This window comes from Lacerta agilis, chromosome 7 (genome assembly GCF_009819535.1).
Source record: "Lacerta agilis isolate rLacAgi1 chromosome 7, rLacAgi1.pri, whole genome shotgun sequence".
In the NCBI taxonomy this organism is placed as follows: Eukaryota; Metazoa; Chordata; class Lepidosauria; order Squamata; family Lacertidae; genus Lacerta; species Lacerta agilis.
The window spans coordinates 68909338-68930952 of NC_046318.1; the positions used below are offsets into that span (position 1 = coordinate 68909338).

Sequence of the window (21615 nt, forward strand, 5' to 3'; positions counted from 1 at the left end):
CTGGCAATGTTTGTATTTGGTTTATAATTGTATTTGTTTTGTATGTGTATAAATGTAGGTGTGGATATGGGTGTATGTTGTTACAAGGAAAAAATGCCAATAAATTCTTATTAAAAACAAAAAAAAAACAAAGTCTTGGCTGAATCGCATCAGCTTGCCCATATGGTCCTATTAGTACTTTCCTTGGCACAATACATAGAGAGCATTTGCAATGCTCTTTCCCTGGCACAATACATAGAGAGCTACATTTCTCAGGTAATCAAACCCACTGAAGGTTTTTGTTTGTTTGTTTGTTTTTTAAAAAAGGTTAGTGGTGTGTTGTTGTTGTTTTTTTAAAAAAAGAAGAAAATCTATGCATGAAGCACAGTGTAAAGAGCCAGCATACATTTGTTATTGTAATGAAATCTGCAGCAGTGCAAAATCCATCAATGACAGCAATTTTATGATAATAAAAATTCCTGTATAGAACAGGTAATTTAATATAATATTGGAACAAAAAGTCCAATTGTCAGAGACAAAGCCTGAAGTCTCTTCTGTACTCCTGGGAGGCCCAGTCCTTATTGATGTCAGCCAGAGTGTTGCCTGAGTAGAGTGCTGGTTCAAACTTGCTTCTGGTGGCACTTTTGTCATATTTGACAAGATTGCTTTACCAGTGCAAAATATGAGACAAAACACTGTCATTGATTCCTCTTCTGTGTCTATGTTCTCCTTAGAAACTGGAATACTCACGGTTTACAGAAACAAGGACCCTAAGAGGTAAAAATGTTTTTGTCTCAAGCTAACGAATGTAAAACATCATTCTGATTCAGCTCTCTCTTCCACCAGGACCAGCTTCAGGTTTTTGGCCTTTGCAAAGGTCCCCATGGTGGACCACCTGTGATTCCAGAGGTCACCCCGGCAAGCTTACAGTCACCGATGGAGACACCACTTAGATTTTATTCAATTACCCAACATAGAGCACTGTCCCAGAAATGATACAACATAAACGGTACCACTTAGTCACCTAGTGGAGTCCAATATATATATATATATATATATATATATATATATATATATATATATATATCTGAGGTAAAAGCAGTAAAAGGGAGAAAGGTAAAAAGAAATGAAACCAGAGAACCCAAGCAAACAACTTAAAAAGCAATCCTAAATTTAGCAAGCCAGCAGAGTTACCCCATCTCAAACTCTGAGCTTGCATGAGTCTGGTAGAGGGAAAACAAGTATTTAAAATGGAGTTTGACATTGAATGGGATGCAGGTAGTGCTGTGTTCCAAACCACCGAGCCTCTTGAGCTTGCAGATCATAAGGTCAAGGGTTCAAATCCGCCTGACAGGGTGAGCTCCCATTGCTCTGTCCCAGATCCTGTCAACCTAGCAGTTTGAAAGCATACCAGTGCGAGTAGATAAATAGGTACCACTGCAGCGGGAAGGTAAATGGCATTTCCATGCGCTCTGGCACTCATCTCGGTGTTCTGTGCACCAGAGCGGTTTAGTCATGCTGGCCACATGACCTGGAAAGGTGTCCATGGACAAATGCCAGCTCCCTCGGCCTGAAAGCAGTGATGAGTTCCGTACCCCATAGTCAAATTCAACTGGACTTAACCGTCCAAGGGTCCTTTACCTTCTACCTTTATCTGAAATACCCCACACTTTGGGCTAGTACAAGTACCACTGCATTGCCAGATCACATGACTCAGATGAAAGAGGGTTGAAATAGGTGGATGTTTAGGTGGACTTTGTCCTGCTCTGTCCCCAAAACACCCCTTTTTGGAATTTATGCCACTGTGAATTCTGTTGGTTTACATTCCAGTGGTTGCCTCAGCATAGCCTCAGCTCAGCACATGAGTCATCTATTCAAACTCACTCATGTTGGAGGATACTGGGCTTTGAATGAGCTCAGAAACAGAAATGGTGGGTAGGGGTGGGGTGGGGACAGTTTGTTGGAAGAGGTAAGCTTTAAGCCACCCGTGAAACATGAATGAGGAAGGAGCTTATTTAAGCTCTCAGGGCAGTGAATTCCACATATGCAATGCTTCCACGAGGGATGGGGGCTCTAGCAACCATTAGTATCAACCATTTCTCAGAAGGCAAGGGCATGGACAAAAGAGCTATACCAGCGGGGTTCAGGAGAAGGACAGATTCATATGGCGGAAGAACACATTGTGGATCTGGGATGAGGAACCACTATTCCTCCAGATGTTGCTGGACTCCAGTTCCTATCAGTTTCAGTCAGCACAGTCAAAGGTCAGAGGTCAAGGAGGTTGCAGTTCAACATCTGGAAGGCTGGAAGATCCCCATCCCTTATCTATGCATCTACCTTCTGGCACATTATCAAAATGTGTTGTTGTTGTTCTTTTAAAAAAAGAGAGATTTTTAAAAATTGGCATAACTCTCAGAATGAAACGTAATAATTAAAGAGCTACTTACGTAAGCACTGAGGTACTTCTCCACTCCATGTTCCATTCCCAACGCAGGTCAAAACAGCCGGAAAAGATAGTTCATAGCCAGGAGAGCAGACATAGCTAATACTAAATCCCCAGTCAAAATTTGTCCCTTCTTGCCTTCCATTAGAAATCTGGGGTGGAGTTGGACAGGTAACAGCTGTAAAAACATTTAGAGTCATTAGGCACCGCACCTGCAAATGTCCCCAGTGTCTGTAGTTAGTATAAGAACCATATGTGCCAATTTAACATTTCTGGAGCACAGTATAATTTTTTGGGGTAGTATCACTACTGGAATAGCCACATTTCCTTGCGAGTTATTTCATGAAACACCTTGCTTATTCTTTCTCATAGTTTAATATATGTGACGCTGAGTGATGAATCTTGACAACAAAAGGTAATTTGGAAAGGTGTTAAAGAAACAAAATTAAGGATCTGTCACACACACGTACAAAACCCCACACGTTTGAATTCACTGCATAACTCAGTGCTGCATTTCGTAAATCTCTTATTTGCTTTCTTTCTTTAAAAGGAAATGACCTTTCAATATTATTAATTCTTTTTAGCTACCATGTCAGTAGAGGCTTAGATCCTACGGTAAGTTAACTTAAGGGAGTTCACAGAAGGAAAGTGTCCCATGCCCCATGCAGCATCCTAGATCATCGATAAGCCTCTTTGGAGGGTAAGGGTGTCTTCCTGAACAATGTTGGATGTGGAGGGAGAAGGGAGAACTGCCGCAAATTGGATGGACTTTCACCTTCGTTTGGGTGATTCTGCCACCCTTCAATGTGTCATTGAACTTTGCTCAGGAAGGCCCCTTAATCCTTTGGAGAGGCATTTTGGGTAGCTGATGTAAACAAGTGCTTCGCCAATAAAGAACTAAACTTCCGATTGCATGTCCTCATTGTATAGGAGCCAGATGTGCTCAGGACATAGAAATGGGTCCAGATCCTGCTGGAAAGTGGCACGTCCAGTGGCTTCTTCAGAAACACTTTGACCCTATTGGAAACTATAACTCCAGTCCTGATTCCAACTGTCTCAAAATCCATCTCATCCCTACCCACCAGCAAGGGATATAAGTTTTGTACTTTTGGCTGATGCCTAGGACTGCAGAAAGGAGGAGATTGTGCAGATCGCAGTACACAGCTGGTTTACTGAAAAAGGTATGCTGTACCAAAACGAACCATTAGAGAGAATTGCACAAGAAACGTTCTGCAAATAAAAAAATGATACCTTTACATGCTGGGAGCATTCCACTCCATGTGCCATTAGTGGTGCAAGTACGAATCTGGGAACTGTTGGATTCCATGGTGTACCCAGGCTGGCACATATAGGTAACGTTTTGCCCAACAACGTTGTCATCACCGTATCTCAGTCCATTGGCTGGTATACCTGGATCCCCACAACTGATTACTGTGAGAAAACGAGTCAAAGAACAGATAATATGGGGCAAGGAATGCAGATGGAAATATTTATGTTTGTAGAGCGGTGGAATGGTAAAATCAATCATTTATTAAGGGAACAATCCAAACACAAAATCTGTAGGGAGTTAGGATCTGATGGATCCCTGGTTCAGCTGACTGGTTCCTGATGCATCTGGGCTATACTGACACAAGACCCACATTCCAGCTCAGATGGCGATATGCCAGTGAAACCTCCTCATCCTGCCAGAGATAGGACACAGCCAGTTGAGCAAAGAGTGGTGGAGCTTATGGTGATGTTAGTATCCCCCCAAAAAAATCAGCATTCTAGGGGAGTAGTGGTGGAGGGACTGGGCAGGGAGAGTTGTGCCGGATTCTAACCCCATTCAGCTCAGTCACACGACCTGGCAACCTGGTGGAATTTATGTTGCCAAAAAGAATAGTGCAAATAAGCTCTATATTAAAGGCTTATTTCCCCTCTGCTAGGCTTAGGCTGCCTCAGCTAGCAGGAGCTACACTGCTGAACTGTCTGTGCAGTAGGGACCACCGTATAGCACACAACACTGCAATATTTTGTTGTAGGTCTCATTTACTTAGTGGTAGGAAGCAAATATTCAATAACAATTCAGTATAAATGTATTGTTCTATCTAGCCAAAGGCAATGACAAACCTGCAGCAACAGTACCAATAAAACAATACAGATCATACCCCAGCCAGATGGACGGGGGTATAAATAATAAATTATTATTATTATTATTATTATTATTATTATTATTATTATTAGCCAACATCTATGAGGTTGCTAGAGACACCAACAAACTCAAAGCTAGCTTAGTTGAACCTCTCAATCACCAAAACAATTTATAGTGATTTTATCTAACTCCTTATTATTCCTGATTCCCCCCCCCCACCTCAAGCCAGTATATGAAAAGCCACTCATGTGTTGTGAATTTATTATTGCCCCTGAAAAGAAACCAAATCATTTCTGCAGAGGAGTACCTGCTTGCTTGTGTGTGTGAGCAAAGGTTTCAGAAAGCAATCTCTTGGGACTTTATTATAAGGGGCAGGCTAACAGATAATGAGTGATGTCTTCCACCTGAGATTGACCACAAATGCAAAGTCTGCCTGCGTACATGACCTTGTTGTATCAGCCATCCAAGACTGCAATGGGCATCACTTGGAAAAGCAGCTCAATGAAAGCATTTCTTAAGGAAGCTGGCGAGAGTTCGGTCAGAAAACTAGCTCTAAAATGCTCTGTTCTCAAGGGGAAATTGGGTGTTTCTAATTAGTTGCAGGTCCCTTTTGGATTCCATCCAGAAGAGCCAATCCCTTATTCAAGGTCAAAGCAGAGCTCAGTTCTGGAAAATTGTAATAGTCTAAAACATATTGGCAAGCTGCTTTCCAGAGTTGTTTATCACCCAGTTCCATATACCACAGAGCAAGAAAACGCTCAATAGGAATAGTAGCAATTTTAAAAAATATACTTTAACTGAGCACAGTCTGCGCTTGCCTTAATTGTTGGCCACCTGGATTCTGTACGAAGAAGACCTGCTGATACTCATAATGGTAGAGAGTACAGCCTCTGAAAAAAAATTACCCGGTATTCTGCAGAGTTCCCAAAATTTTAATGGAGTTCAAATCAGAACTCCAGATTTCAACTCCATAGATTATTTGAGTAAGCAATTTACTATCAAATATCTTTAGGACAGTTTCAGTTAGCAGCTCACCCTCACTATGAAAAAAATATTGTAAAGATATCCGAATAATGGATCCCATCAATGCAAGGAACTATGCAACAGAACTCTCTATCCTTCCTGCTTGTGCCCCCCCCCAATTTCTTTATTTATTTCAACAATTTAAATACCACTCAACTGCAATCATCTCTATGTGGTGCACAAGAAATGCTATACTAAGAAAAGAGAGATAAAAAAAGTTAAAACTATAAAATGAGATTCAATTGAAATGCTGCTGGAATAATAATGATAATAAAAGTATTCAGTATGCAATTGGAAGGTCCATAAATCTGCCCTAGGGGTTCCCCCAACCCTCCAGAACAGATCTGGGGAGAGCAAGGCAGGGGGGGGTGTCTCTTGTTCAACTGTAAAGTCTCGCACCGAGGCATATTGGTTGGATACTACCCACCACCTCCAGTGTTATCATATGTAAATGAAAGTAAACCCTGTGACCACTGCTGCTGAAAAGTATTACGGCTCAGAAGTGAGGATCATACAACACTATAGAAGCTCTGTTGCACAGGACACATAACTACCAGGGGTGTAGCTAGCTGCTCTGGCACCTGGAGCGGTGGGGGCGGGGTGATATGCCCACGGGATGGGATCGCCATGGCAATCCACTTGAGGGGCGATCTGCCTGGGGGGGATTTTGTCACCCCCTCTGGGATGAAACCCGGGGCAGTCCGCCCCCACTGCCCCCTCTTCCTACACCCCTGATAAGAACACACCTTGTAATTCATTGTTCAATGTTTCAAATCCAAGCTAGGTTTTTGCTTGTCTTCAAAAAGCTACAGTAAATAAGAATTATAATCCAACTGAAATCAGTTACATTTTAAGGCAACCGAATCCAACTGAAATCCGTTAAATTTTAAGGCAAAAGAAAGTTTTGGGTTGACATGAATTTGGTGGCTGGAGAGTGACTAGTAGCTGTTAATTTTTTTTCTAGCTGCAGTAAAGGGCTAGTCATGGCATATCCTATTTCTAGCTCACTTCATTTTCCAACTCTTGCTGCATATAATTTTCTTTGCAGTGCTGTCCCTAGAGGCTTCTATTGGCTGAAGTTCAACTTCAGGATTCTGCTAGAGACATCTGAGAATAGATTTTAAATATTTTCATTGCACCTAGAGCTTGAGAACAATATGTCAAAAATGCAGAAAAAAGCAAATAGTTTTCCAAACATTGAATTTCCAGATTTCTTATTAAATAACATGTATAATGCATATTATTATTACCACTACTACTACTACTAGTAGTAGTAGTAGTATTGTGGTATATTTCAATGTTAAGACATATTTTGGTTGATGCTGTTCTTCAATATTTTATTAATGTATATATTATTAATACTGTTTTTCTGTTGTTGATATGACCATGATGCTCAAAACAGCAACAATGAATGAAACCTATTAAAGAATATGATTTTGCCCAGAGGTGTTCTGTGATTTTCATTAAAGTTGCAAAATTTACATAAGGAAAACAAATGACGTGGGAGAAATACTGGGTTACATAAATTGTTAAAATAAATCTTGAAGGTAGCCCTTTACAACACCTATCAGGCAAATCGAATAAGATGGCAACTGAAATTTGTCAGCATGCTTTTGCATATTTCTCCTAGTACACACATATTTTACATGTGATTTTGCATACATGCATACTTTTTTACACAGAAATTTGTAAGTTATTTCCTCCAATTTATGTATCCATATGCATACTCTAGTATATACATTTTTGTACATGGTACTTGGCTGGAGAGCTACATTGCAAAGTTCAGAGAAGTGTGAATTTTGAACCTATGTTTGGTTCACGTATTCTTTGAGAAAGCAGGCCTTTAAGTGCACCCTGAATCAAATTGCCCCCCCCATTCCTAAGTATGGCAACATTCAAAGGCCTGCACTCTTGAAAAGCCCAAACATTGCAGAGAAGGAACACTTTATCTTCTAGGGATGCAGCAGTTATGGTCCAGTACAGCCCCTTGAGAGATGGGGGGATGGGCTCGGCCCACCACTGGGAGCAACGAGATACCCCCAAATTTTAAATTCAAACTGGCCTATGGTGGACAGGGTGCGGGGCGGTGCTTCTGTGGCAGACCTGAAGAACCAAGGCTTCACTCTGGTCCACCACCGGGGTATTTAAGTTGGCTGCAGCAGCTGCCAGTAGCACAGTCAGGCAGCTGAATATTGGACAGAGGGGAGCGGCGAATAGGAGCCAGAAGCAAAGAACCATGTAAGACAAGTAGAACGCAGCTGGAGAAGAGGACCCAAAAGTGGAGAGCAGCATGGATGGAGCCAGCGGCAGCAGAGGAAACAGCACAATTTGAAAAGCCCATCATTTGCAGATAACCCTCTTGCCCAATCTACCACCACCCTGTTGTAGCTTAGTTCATCTTGCAACTTGAAAATAAAAAGGGTACTTACTTGTGCAATTTGGCAAGGAGCCAGACCATGTCCCATTCGCGGTGCACTGTCTTACGGAAGGTCCAGACAATATATAGCCTTCCATGCAGGAATAAATTACAGAACTTGAGAATGTTGTGCCATCTATTCGAAACACCTTCCCATTAGCTGTTGTCCCAGGATTACCACACTGGACAGCTAGAAATTCAAATGTGGGAAATGCAGGAATAAGGTGCAAGATGGCAGCAACAACAAACACTGAAAATCTACACCAGGCATCCCCAAACTTGGTCCTCCAGCTGTTTTGGGACTACAACTCCCATCATCCCTAGCTAACAAGACCAGTGGTCAAGGGTGATGGGAATTATAGTCCCAAAACAGCTGGAGGGCTGAGTTTGGGGATGCCTGATCTACACATTGTTCCAAATAATCAAATCAATCAATGAATGAGCAATTAGACTAAACTGAACATAATTCAGTGTCCATCCCCTGGCAATTAATCATCCTGGTCTTGCCTAGATATCCTTTGTTGCACTCTCAAACCTTCGTAGGTTTCACATGACAAGAAACGGCTACATCTGCATTGATATTAGTTTTATTTGGAACCTGCTGGCAACATCCCAACATGCAAACCTCTTCTGCTGTGAGATTTCACACATCCAACCTGGACTCTTTGACCTCCTTAGCAATTCCACAAGTGTTTCACCCGAGGAAGAGCTGTTTGTTGTTTAGTCATTTAGTCATGTCCAACTCTTCGTGACCCCATGGACAAGAGCATGCCAGGCATTCCTGTCTTCCACTGCCTTCCGCAGTTTGGTCAGACTCATGTTGGTAGCTTCAAGAACACTGTCCAATCATCTCATCCTCTGTTGTCCCCTTCTCCTTGTGCCCTCCATCTTTCCCAACATCAGGGTCTTTTCCAGGGAGTCTTCTCTTCTCATGAGGTGGCCAAAGTATTGGAGCCTCAGCTTCAGGATCTGTCCTTCCAGTGAGCAGAATGGATAGGTTTGATCTTCTTGCAGTCCATGGGACTCTCAAGAGTCTCCTTCAGCACCATAATTCAAAAGCATCAATTTTTCGGCAAATAACCTTCTTTATGGTCCAGCTCTCACTTCCATACATCACTACTGGGAAAACAATAGTTTTAACTATACGGACCTTTGTCGGCAAGGTGATGTCTTTGCTCCAACACTCACTTCTCACTAACATTTCATCTGAAGCTTAAGTGCCAGCATTTTGTGAAGGGGTAGCTCTTCCTCCTCTTTAAAAAGCAAAGGAAGAACTACCCCTTCACAAAAAGCTGAGCACCTGCTTTGCAGGCCAAAGGTCTCATGTTTGCCCCCCCCCCCCGGCTATCGTCATCAAGTAGGAAAGTTAATGCCTGAAGCCCAGAGAGCTCCTTCTAATAAATGTAGACAACACTGAGCTATAGGGGTCAGTGATATGACATGGTATAAGGTATATTCTTATATTTCTAAGGGAACCATGCTATAATTATATATTTTCGTAGCATGTTGAGAAAACCAAATATTTGAATTTTTATTAGTTTTATCATTTTATCCAATTTCGCCATAGAATGTGTTCTCTGATATTTTGCAGCTCCTGAGAAAAACACTACTCGATGGTAATTACTCAACACTGTAGCCTCTGGGCACAACAAAAGGCTTTGAATGATTAGGATGCTTTATACTAAAGGATACCTACTTTCCAGTGCTCCTCTCCTGCAAATAATTCTATTTAAATGTAATTAACCCACTCACATTATTCAGTTTTGATCAGTGTTTTTGGGGAAAGGAAGATATCTTTCCTTTCTCTTTGCTTTTGTTGATAGAATTATTTTATTTTATGACATCACAGCCGTCTTGAAAGTCCAATGCACAACATAAAATTTATGTCATGAAAAAGCAGGTCTCTTCTAATTTGTTTTCTTCATGGCATTTCAGTATTTTCAAATTATTTGAAGTGATCTAAGGTTATTGTCTTTTGTTTCTGCTAATGTTATCCTACAGCCCAGATGTAAATCAATATTATATAGACAGTTCATTGATGTGATGATGTTACTGTTGCAAACTAAAACCGTTAACACTGACTCTGTTTTTCAACTCAATTTTGCAATCACATCCATGTATAGACAACCCTTTATTACTCTTGTCCTTAAGATTTCCATTGCTTTATGTGCCTATGCAGCAACCTAGAATGACAGAACAGTACTATTTTTTGTGTTATAATTTCAGATGACATAAAAATAATGCATGGTATGAATAAAGTTTTTCCCCCTTCCGTTTCTCATAATTCTCATCTGAAGAAGTGTGCATACACACAAAAGCTCATACCAAGAACAAACTCAGTTGGTCTCTAAGGTGCTACTGGAAAGAATTTTCTATTTTGTTTCATAATATTAGGTTTGTCATAGGTCCGGAATTACCCAGACAGAGCCGGTATTCAGCCTTTGTAAACAGCATCCAGACGAAATTCGCTGAAATGTCCAGGGAAATCCAGATGGCAGCCCATGTCAGTAGTTTAGATTTTAGCGAATTCCATATAAAATAGCTCAAAAACTCATTTTTGGGGGGAAGATTTTTGTTGTTGAGATTTTCACTTTTTTAAATACGGCAACCCTACATAACATTATAACTCGGGGATAACCAATGAGCAAAATGTTGGAAGGCAAATGAAACTAAACTATAGAATTTGCTCCCTCAAGATGTAGTGGTGGCTATAAATTTGGGTGGCTTTAAAAGAGGACTAGACAAATTCATGGAGAATAAGGCTATCAAGGACCACTAGAAACAACAGCTTTGTTCTACCACCACTGCCAGAGACAGTGTGCTTTTGTACACCAGTTGGGAATCGTAAGTGGATAAAGTGCTGTTGCACTCAGGTCAAGCTTACAGGCCTCCCATAAACATCTGGTTGGCCACTGTGATGATAAGATGCTGGACTGGATGAGGCATTGTCTTGACCCAGCAAGTTCTTGTTATGTTCATGCGGTGCAATGTCCATATGATGCTGCTCAGATCTGCAAGTCCTGTCCTTCAGCACTTGATAGGAGTATATACATCAGATTCTGATCGTTTTTGCATTGAAGTGGGCTACTTCAGAAAAATTCAGAGCTCGTCAGCTAAACACAATCTTCCCAAAGCACCCTGAACCAAACTGATTAAAAGGGGAAAGCTGGCAGGAGCTCACGCGAATCTGGCTCAAGATATATCACCCCTAAGGGATCAGGTTGAAAGTGCTTATGATGGCCCAAATAGGGCAAGGGTACTCTGGCCACCTCATGAGAAGAGAAGACTCCCTGGAAAAGACCCTGATGTTGGGAAAGATTGAGGGCACTAGGAGAAGGGGATGACAGAGGACAAGATGGTTGGACAGTGTTCTTGAAGCTACTAACATGAGTTTCACCAAACTGTGGGAGGCAGTGGAAGACAGGAATGCCAGGTGTGCTCTGGTCCATGGGGTCACGAAGAGTTGGACACGACTAAACAACAACAGAGTAAGGCAGGGATAGCACTCTGAGTGATAATGAGTGACTATTGTTATAAATTTCTATACCACCCTTCATTCCAGGACCACAGGGAGGTTTACAATAGAAAAACATAAAAAATACATAACATAGTGACAAACAAAAATCATTACTACCCCCCTCAATGGTTTATAAGGTCATGATTTAGTTAATTAATGAAAGGCTTGGAAGAAGTGGAATGTTTTTTTATCTGGCACCTAAAGTTATGCAATGAAGGCATCAGATGAGCCTCTTTGGAGACAGCATTCCACAAATTAATTCAAAGTATCTGGGCTTATTTAAAACTAAATGATCACTTAAGCTCTTTGACTTTCAAGCACTGTTATGCTGAGCACTTCTTTTTACTAATACTGGGTTGTATTATATTGCAATCATAAATGATATTTACCTTTACATTCTGGCTGCTTTCCTGTCCAACTTCCATTTGCCATACATGTTCTTTCCACCGATCCATGAAGGGTGTATCCAAGCTCACAAGAGAATTGCACAATACTTTTAATTCTAAAGTTGCTTTGTTCTCTAGAACCATGACCTGGGATTCCTGGATCCCCGCAGGATCCCGCATTGTCACCTAGAATTTGTGGTACAAAGATTATTTCAGAGGGAATACACAAAAAAGTGACGTATTACACTGCTGCTGCTGTTTTCATAGCTGATATGGTAACTGAAACAGATGAAAAAAAATCAAAGTACATAAGCATCCAAGTGGCATAACAACAGAAGGCAATTTATAATCAATGCAAATATCAAAATACAGTTCATTCACATCTTACATGGGAGCTACGTTCCAGGAATGGCGCGTAAAGCCATAACCATGTATAGTCAAAACTATTACCAGAACTGTCCCCGCACGAGCAATATTACCTTCCAAAGCCAGTTTGCCGAATGGTCCTTACTCCCTCCCCAACCCCAAGCAAGGCAGACAGCTTAAAAGCTTTCTCTCTCTTTTTGCACTGGGAAAACCTGGTGTGAAAAGAGCTTTTAAGTTCTCCACTTTCTGTGCATTTAATTTGTGCTACTTCAATGGCTGGCCGACAAGTGTGTAAAGTTGAAATCATGCACGTTAAATGTACATAGGTTGCGAGTCATCTGTATACAGAAACAGTATGCAGAACCTGTACCCATTTAATGTGTTATGATTTTATTCAGGGATTCTTGACAGCATAGAATTGAGTTTGATAGAAATTTCAAGTGATTCATGCATGGCCAATAATTTGCAGGACAGTCACTGTTCATCAACTTGCAATACAGTAACATGCATCACTCAAGTAAAGTATGCTATGCGATAGTCTTAAAAGAAAGAGAAAAGCGGAAGTTATCAAGATGCTTCAGTCAGGTGATCCATTGAAAATACAATATAGAAAAGTGGAGAAATAGCTTTCTAAGCTCCAGTGAGATTCTGAGCATGAAGATCTTACACACACTCATACAAACCAAGAAAAAAAAATTGTCAGCAAATATTCACACACTTGCCAACATTTCCAGTGGTGCAGCAAAGGATGTGCACTTCAGAGCTGAAGTCCAGGCCCCACAACCAAGGTAGTCCCCCAAATGACCACCAAGAGAGGCAGGTTGCTGGTCATCAGAGGAACAAATGGTTCATTGCTGATCTTTTCACCATGTCAAAGGGATCAACAGTTTCATGTCTGCACTGGGTCAGGGTGAGCTCTACATTGTGTACCACCTCTTCACTACTACTACTACTACTACTACTACTATTACTGATCTTCCCAAACAATTGAGCAACTGCTCAGAATGTGAATAGGAGAAGACAGGATTTTCTACCCATATAGCAGACATGCCCAACAGGTAGATCGTGATCTACCGGTAGATCACTGGATGTCTGTGGTAGATCACTGGTAGATCACTGGCTGCCCCCAAAGAACAACTTTGGCTCCCCTAAAAAAAAGCTCAATTTTCTTTGCCCAGCACCCCCCAAAATGGGGCTTTCCTTCTCCCTAAAAAAAGCTCAACAACAACTTTGATCTGAATGCCTAAAAAATGGCCTTCCTACTCCCCAGAAAAGCTCAACAACTTTGACCTGAACCCCCCAAAAGGGGGTAGATCACTGCCAGTTTTTAACTCTGTAAGTAGATCGCAGTCTCTTGGCCACCCCTGCTATATAGTAATGCTGTCTACACTGAAGCTATGGCAGCAGGAAAATTGGCTCCAGGGCCGTCTTAAAGGGATCGGCCGCCGTGGCGTGACGACCCCTCGGTGCCCCTGGCATGCCACCTCTCCGCCCGCCTCCCTCCCACGCTGGCCGCCCCTCGGGAAGGGGGTGGCACGGGGCTTTGTGCGCCCTTCCCAGCACTCCAGCTGGAGCTCCGGAGGGCGGCCGGCTTGCAGCTCGCCCGTCGGCATGCAAGCGCCCGCCTGTGGGGGTGGGGCGGGTTGGGAAGGGGGCGCCCGGTATGCCGGCGGGCTCACGGGGGCACCCTGGGGGGCCCGGCGCCCTGGCGCACCGTGCCACCCAGCCCCTATGACGAGACGGCTCTGACTGGCTCAGTTACAGACCCAAAGAAGGCTTCTGCATAGTGGTCAGAAGGGTTATTGCCTGCCGTGGAAGCTCTGAAGCAATAATCTGTCATTTTACATTGCAAAACATCTTCCTGCTAGTAATTTTTAATGAGCAGATTTATGTCTTTTTACAGCTATGCTGTAGATAAAAGTACATAAACGGAATATTTTGAAAGACAACATAGGACTCTTGCTTTTCAGGGACAGATATCCTATTATTTTGTTCATAAAACAGTAACTTGAATTTAATGCGCAAAACACTCCCATCAAAATTTAGAGGATCAAGGCAGCATTTTAACGGAAATTTCTGTATCTTGATCTTGCTTTTGTGATATGATTTGTAGGGAAGTGGCATGTCCAAATGAGCACATATGAGTCTGTCAGAATATGCTGAGTTCTAGCAGTTACTTCACAAGGTTGGATTCTCAGGAAGACAGATTGAAAGCATTACTGCCTTTGGAGCTTCCTTTCCATTTCAGCCTCTGGTGAGATGGTTGCTTGAGTGCCTTTGATGTTTCCTGCACCAAGTCTTTCCTATCCTAGATGCCATCAGATTCCTCCTCCTGACAGTGGTGGGTCTGAGTTCTTTGCCATTGCAGAGGCCCTCATGACTACACTACATTTGTGCCATGCTCCACACATTGAGACACACTGCCCCTCTCTGCAGACCATCACAGTTCTCTACAGCAGTCTTTGCCAACCCGGTGCCCTCCAGATAATTTGGACTATCACTCCCAGCCATTTCAGCCAGCATGGCCAATGTCATTGTCGACATTGCTCTATTATGTATTAGTGGCAACCATCCCCTTATGTAAAAAGTAAAGCAAATGGTTTAAACTTGTCACCATATTAGTCAAAAGCAAATCAAGAGAAAGAAACAGTGATGCAGAAACACTTGGTATGGAATTCAACACCCTTCTCAGTAATAGAATATAATTATTCATCACCAACTGGTCAACTGTCTTATTTCACTGACCATTTATTCTTCATGTTAAAGATAATTAGAAACTTTCCAGTTCTCCTCTCAGTATTCATTATATTCATATGGTGGAACTTAGCTTTGGCTGCAGCTATATCTTGTGACTGACATTTGGCTCTGATTTTCAATTTCCTGAAAGGCAAACAAGTTCCAGCCAAAACTAATACAAGCATAGAATTGGTTGCAAAAGCACATTCACATACTTCAAAAGTGGTACCTGAGCAATGAGGCATAGATCCACTCCAATGTCCATTTAACTGACATGTCCGAGATAGCTGGCCTATTAGTGACCGTCTTCCTGTACAAGAGTACCGAACAGTAGATCCAAATGTGTATTTCTCTCCAGATAGGATCGCGTTTGGAGGAATACCAGGATGTCCACAGTCAATCACTATGATGCATAAATATTGGAGATAAAAATTACGTTATAATCACCAATCTATATAGTTCCATTTGCCTTCACCACCATTACTATATCTTGCTAGTTTGGGGCAATCATACAGCAAGATCCATGAGGATGAGCAGCTTCAGATCTCTGGCTCAGCTACCTGATTCCTGGCCCACCCAGGCTCAGCAGGCATTAAGTCTGATACAACAATGTAATAATTTGCATACCCCAGTTCAGCCAGGGCTCAGCCAGCTGTGCCAGACCTGCTGTGGGCATTATGGAAGTATGGCAGTGGCAGGACCAGAGAGAAGCACTAAGAAATACTTCTCCTTGAAAAAAGAGAAGAAAGTTTGCAGAACATTTGTCAGTCACTGGACCATCAAGAAGGCTGATCGCCGTAGAATTGATGCTTTTGAATTATGGTGCTGGAGGAGACTCTTGAGAGTCCCATGGACTGCAAGAAGATCAAACCTATCCATTCTCAAAGAAATCAGCCCTGAGTGCTCACTAGAAGGACAGATCCTGAAGTTGAGGCTCCAATACTTTGGCCACCTCATGAGAAGAGAAGACTCCCTAGAAAAGACCCTGATGTTGGGAAAGATGGAGGGCACAAGGAGAAGGGGACGACAGAGGATGAGATGGTTGGACAGTGTTCTCGAAGCTACTAACATGAGTTTGGCCAAACTGCGAGAGGCAGTAAAGGATAGGCGTGCCTGGCGTGCTCTGGTCCATGGGGTCACGAAGAGTCGGACACGACTGAACGACTGAACAACAACAACAAAATGGAATAATTATGATCAGCCACCAAACAAGGGCCACTGTTCAGCAACAATCTTTTCAGAAATGTACCAAAGTCACTTCAGTGGGGTTATTCTGGAAAACTTGGGTTTGCCACCAAGTATAGATTCAACAGGGAGACACATCCAGTGCTGGCTAATATTTGATACATCCTTGCAAACACATGCCGGTCTCATTTGCATATTACATTTTTAGTTGTACATTTGAATAAAACAAAAATGGACAATAAGGTCAGAATTGGCTCTAGGACTTTTCAACATGTTTCCTACAAAACAGAGTTCACTTTTCTAATTTAGAAAAGGAAACCCAAAGGAAATCAGAATTTTCCATCCTAGATTCCACCAATGTGTGGTTTTGTTTGCAATTTCACATGCAATCTGCTATCAACCTCTGGATGCAACCATGCAGAAAATTTAAAACAGATTTAAAGTAACATAATGTAAAGGCAAGAAAGCAGTTTCCTTCATGTCATGCTGATTGATTATTTCTTTTCTTGGCTCTTAAATGCACCTGAATCCAATTCTGCTGGAGACGGAATATTATATATTTTGCAAAAGTGAGCAGGAATGGAAGTAACCTAGTTGTGCGTGGAAGAAATACATTGTAAAACTGGGCAGCGCTGCTTTTTCTTTTTCTTTTTCTTAGTATTCAAGGGCCTTTGGCAAAGTGCTTATATATACATATTGTAAGTAATGTGTGAGCCCTACAAAACTAATGACAATGCGCTTAACTGTTTAGGCCAACAGGCACCTATTCAATGAGAACAAAAGAAATAAGAGTACAGATCCTTTACTCCATTGTGCAGAACGTTATCCACACTGATAATGGATGCCTTGGAAAAGAAATTGCTTCCTCCATCCTCCCACCCACCCATAGTACTGAAAAGGAGCAAAAAAGGTTGTCAAGATAAGCTAGGAGACACAATTTTAAAGCAATATTTAATTGAATTTGGCTTTGTGTGTCAGGCTACAAGCTTTTCACAGATTACCAGTAATATACAAGAGAAATTTTGCTGCCAGAAAGTAAAAAAAAAAGGGAGGGGGGACTACTGAAAGAGAGGGGCCATTAAATGTAGACAACTAACACACTTAAGGAAAAGGTAAAACTGCCCTGGGGCAAATACATTCTTCTGAATACATTATATATGAATATGTTATGAGAATTTGAATGCTACAGCTTGTAATTGAGTATATAGTAAAAGCAAAAGTCACTGAGCTGTTTTGATGTCCCCACTAACTTCTAGATCTCTATTCTCACTAAATCTGAAAAAATGTTCAAGGGCTCCGTAGCAATGACATCAAAAGCCACTGAGAATAATAATGAATAATCCTGTTATTAGTTCCTTGAGAGGAGGGATGATCTGACCACAGAGGTTCAGACAATGGTAACTTCAGACTTGGATTACCACAATACTGTCTATATGGGGCTTGTACTTGATACACAACAGCAATTACTGCAGAATGTTGCATCATAATTGCTAATAGGAAATCCTTTTACAAGTGCCACATAATATTCATTTTGCTTTTGCAAGGAATTGATCCTACCCATCATTATGTAGGGTCCTTCACTGTGTTATTTTTGGCTAAAAACTGTTCTCCCTCCCTCCAGGAAAATGTATTTAAAATGTAATATTGGTATGTATAATTGTTTTAAAACCCATTTCTAATTTTATATTGATAAATTTTATGTCAATATGTTTTAATGCTTAATTTAATTCATATTTTATATTGTTTTATATAAACCACTTGGAGCTTTTTGTAGACTAAGTGGTAAATCTTGTCAAATAAAATAGAGTAAATAAAATAGATTTGAGCAGCAAAGATTGTATTGGACTGTATAAACAGAGAACGGGAAATACAATCATTTAAGGAAGGACAAGAAAACTGCAATATAATGTGAAATAAACAAAAACAACTTTCAAGAACACAGACAATAATTAGACACCTTTTATTCAAAACCGCTGACCTTTCATGTTCACTGTAAAAGGAAATTGGCTGTGGATGTGCTCAGAAATAATGTGTATATACAATGAATTTGCAAACAAAACAATAATAAGCAAACAAACTTCAGAAGGGGAACTACGGCTGCAGTCTACTAATAATAACCAACCATAAATAATGACACATTCTAAGATACTTACTAATGCATTCTGGTAAAGGTTTATCCCAGTGACCATTTGGCTGGCAGACTAAAACTGAAGATCCAAATAAAAAATATCCAGGGTTACAATCATAAAAGACAACTGTGCCATAGGTGAAATTTCCATGTTCAATTTTACTTTCTCGTATGGAATTTGCAGGGATTCCCGGATCAGAACAGTTGACCACTAAACAGAAAACAGTAAACATTTTATTTATTTACTTCGTAAAATGGATATACTGCTTGATTATAAACAAACGAGCAAGATCCCCTCCCTCCCCCCCAAAAAAACTAATTATGTGTGAATTTCACATTTTTAAAATGTGCAAGTTTCCCACAGGTCTTCAGGTAAAAAATACTGTGCAGAGAATAAAATGGATAATAGTGTAAGCAGCCCGTGTGTGTGTGTGTGTGTGTGTTAGAAAGTGTGTATCCTTGAAACCAATTTAAAAATAAAATAAAATAAATAAAATAAAATAAATCAGCATAGGCATAGGCAGAATGCTGCCGTCACTTTATGGTAGCTATTTTTTGTATAGTTTGCCGACTCTCGATCCATGGTTTAAAAAAAAAAAAAAAAAAAAAAAACCCACATACAAAGAATTGCTGCCAAGCACAAACATGAAAGATAATCTCCTCATTTCTAGATCACTAGAGGGCTCATGTCCCACAGCTACTTGGGAGCTCGGTTCTATATCAGAACCCGTTCTCACTTCTAGGGCACAGGTTTTCAACCTTTTTGAGTCCATGGCTCCCTTAACCAACTACATGCTTTCTGCGGCACCCCTGTGGAGCTCAGGAGCCCAGTTATGTCACCCCTTGCCCGTAGAGCTAGCAGCCTCTCACCCTTTTTCGAACACCCTCCCTTGTGGAGTTTTCCCTCAGCATCCTCTCCTCTCCCCTCTCCTTGGGAGTCCTCTGGGCACCCACTGCTGCCACCCGTGGTCTTTGAGCTGCCCCCTCCCCAAAGAGAGGTGCCTCCTCACACTGCCCCACAGAGGCATGGGACTTGTCTGTCCATTCCCAACAGCAAGGGCTGGCAGACTGGCTGGCTGTGCTCCCTCACCCGCTTGCTTGCTTACTCCATTGCTGCCTCAGCCCATGGCAACCAGCCCTCCTGACCACCTCCAGAGGCACCATTCGCCCGTGGAGCTTGTAGCCAGGGCTGCTTTAGCAAACAGCAGTGCAAGCCTTGGGAGGAAGCGACGCGAGAGGGCATCAGAGGAGAGAGGGAAGGAAGGAGGGACAGAGGCCAGTGTTGCCGGTGGCACCCCTGACCCTCATTCAGGGGCGTAGCAAGGTAAATTGGTACCCGGGGGCAAAAAAATAATTTGTCACCCCCGTCCCAGGCATGGGAAGGTCAGGAGGTACCCGGTGCGGAAAATTTCTTGTCAACCCCCCAATTGATTCCCCCCACCCACAAAAAATGGTTTTACATTATTTCATATTTTCTTACAAAGGAATAATAACAAGTAATAATAATAATAATAATAATAATAATAATAATAATAAACAACTTTTATTTATGGGCTCAGGGTGGCTAACATCAGATACATAACATTGGTATAAAATCAAACAATAATTAAATTACCTCCTAAAAACATCTCAGAATCAAATTAAAGTCTAATTATATGGCTTTCCACAGTGTTAGGGTTGGGAACAGTAAAGTGTTCTCTGAACTGAAATTTCAGCCTTTATGACCTAGGAAAACAGCCAAGTGAACAGCTATTTTGGTGGAGGAGGGTCAAGATATTAACCGATATGCATGAAATTTCATATATAGCTATATAATCCCTAGTATAGTAAGATAAGGTCTCATACACCCCAGGTAATGTGGTTGCTGACCTTGAGCCAGACATCCTGGAGAGTGAAATCAAATGGGCCTTAGAAAGCCTCGCTAACAACAAGGCCAGTGGAAGTGATGATATTCCAGCTGAACTATTTAAAATTTTAAAAGATGATGCTGTTAAGGTGCTACACTCAATATGCCAGCAAGTTTGGAAAACTCAGCAGTGGCCAGAGGATTGGAGAATATCAGTCTACATCCCAATCCCAAAGAAGGGCAGTGCCAAAGAATGCTCCAACTACCGCACAATTGCACTCATTTTACACGCTAGCAAGGTTATGCTTAAAATTCTACAAGGCAGGCTTAAGCAGTATGTGGACCGAGAACTCCCAGAAGTGCAAGCTGGATTTTGAAGGGGCAGAGGAACCAGAGACCAAATTGCAAACATGCGCTGGATTATGGAGAAAGCTAGAGAGTTCCAGAAAAAACATCTACTTCTGCTTCATTGACTACGCAAAAGCATTTGACTGTGTCGACCACAGCAAACTATGGCAAGTTCTTAAAGAAATTGGAGTGCCAGATCACCTCATTTGTCTCCTGAGAAATCTCTATGTGGGACAAGAAGCTACAGTTAGAACTGGATATGGAACAACTGAGTGGTTCAAAATTGGGAAAGGAGTACGACAAGGCTGTATATTGTCTCCCTGCTTATTTAACATATATGCAGAATTCATCATGCGAAAGGCTGGACTGGATGAATCCCAAACCGGAATTAAGATTGCCGGAAGAAATATCAACAACCTCAGATATGCTGATGATACTACCTTGATGGCAGAAAGTGAGGAGGAATTAAAGAACCTTTTAATGAGGGTGAAAGAGGAGAGCGCAAAATATGGTCTGAAGCTCAACATCAAAAAAACTAAGATCATGGCCACTGGCCCCATCACCTCCTGGCAAATAGAAGGGGAAGAAATGGAGGCAGTGAGAGATTTCACTTTCTTGGGTTCCATGATCACTGCAGATGGTGACAGCAGTCACGAAATTAGAAGACGCCTGCTTCTTGGGAGAAAAGCAATGACAAACCTAGACAGCATCTTAAAAAGCAAAGACATCACCTTGCCGACAAAGGTCCGTATAGTTAAAGCTATGGTTTTCCCAGTAGTAATGTACGGAAGTGAGAGCTGGACCATAAAGAAGGCTGATCGCCGTAGAATTGATGCTTTTGAATTATGGTGCTGGAGGAGACTCTTGAGAGTCCCATAGACTGCAAGAAGATCAAACCTATCCATTCTCAAAGAAATCAGCCCTGAGTGCTCACTAGAAGGACAGATCCTGAAGTTGAGGCTCCAGTACTTTGGCCACCTCATGAGAAGAGAAGACTCCCTAGAAAAGACCCTGATGTTGGGAAAGATGGAGGGCACAAGGAGAAGGGGACGACAGATGATGAGATGGTTGGACAGTGTTCTCGAAGCTACTAACGTGAGTTTGGCCAAAC

At 41.7% G+C, this 21615-nt stretch overlaps 1 protein-coding gene across 4 annotated transcripts in view; it reads right to left on the reverse strand.

Annotated features, from left to right (window-relative positions):
• Nucleotides 1–21615, reverse strand: part of CSMD3 (CUB and Sushi multiple domains 3) — a 567871-nt gene that overhangs the window by 41047 nt on the left and 505209 nt on the right. For 2 of the 4 annotated variants that reach the window (XM_033155765.1, XM_033155767.1), the window contains 6 exons: nucleotides 18336–18521; nucleotides 15227–15409; nucleotides 11899–12081; nucleotides 8006–8182; nucleotides 3674–3853; nucleotides 2427–2600 (listed from right to left, as the gene is read on the reverse strand). In XM_033155765.1, coding sequence (XP_033011656.1) covers nucleotides 2427–2600; nucleotides 3674–3853; nucleotides 8006–8182; nucleotides 11899–12081; nucleotides 15227–15409; nucleotides 18336–18521 — 1083 coding nt within the window. The remainder of the gene's footprint in view (nucleotides 1–2426; nucleotides 2601–3673; nucleotides 3854–8005; nucleotides 8183–11898; nucleotides 12082–15226; nucleotides 15410–18335; nucleotides 18522–21615) is intronic. The other 2 variants (XM_033155768.1, XM_033155766.1) reach the window with 1 other exon arrangement.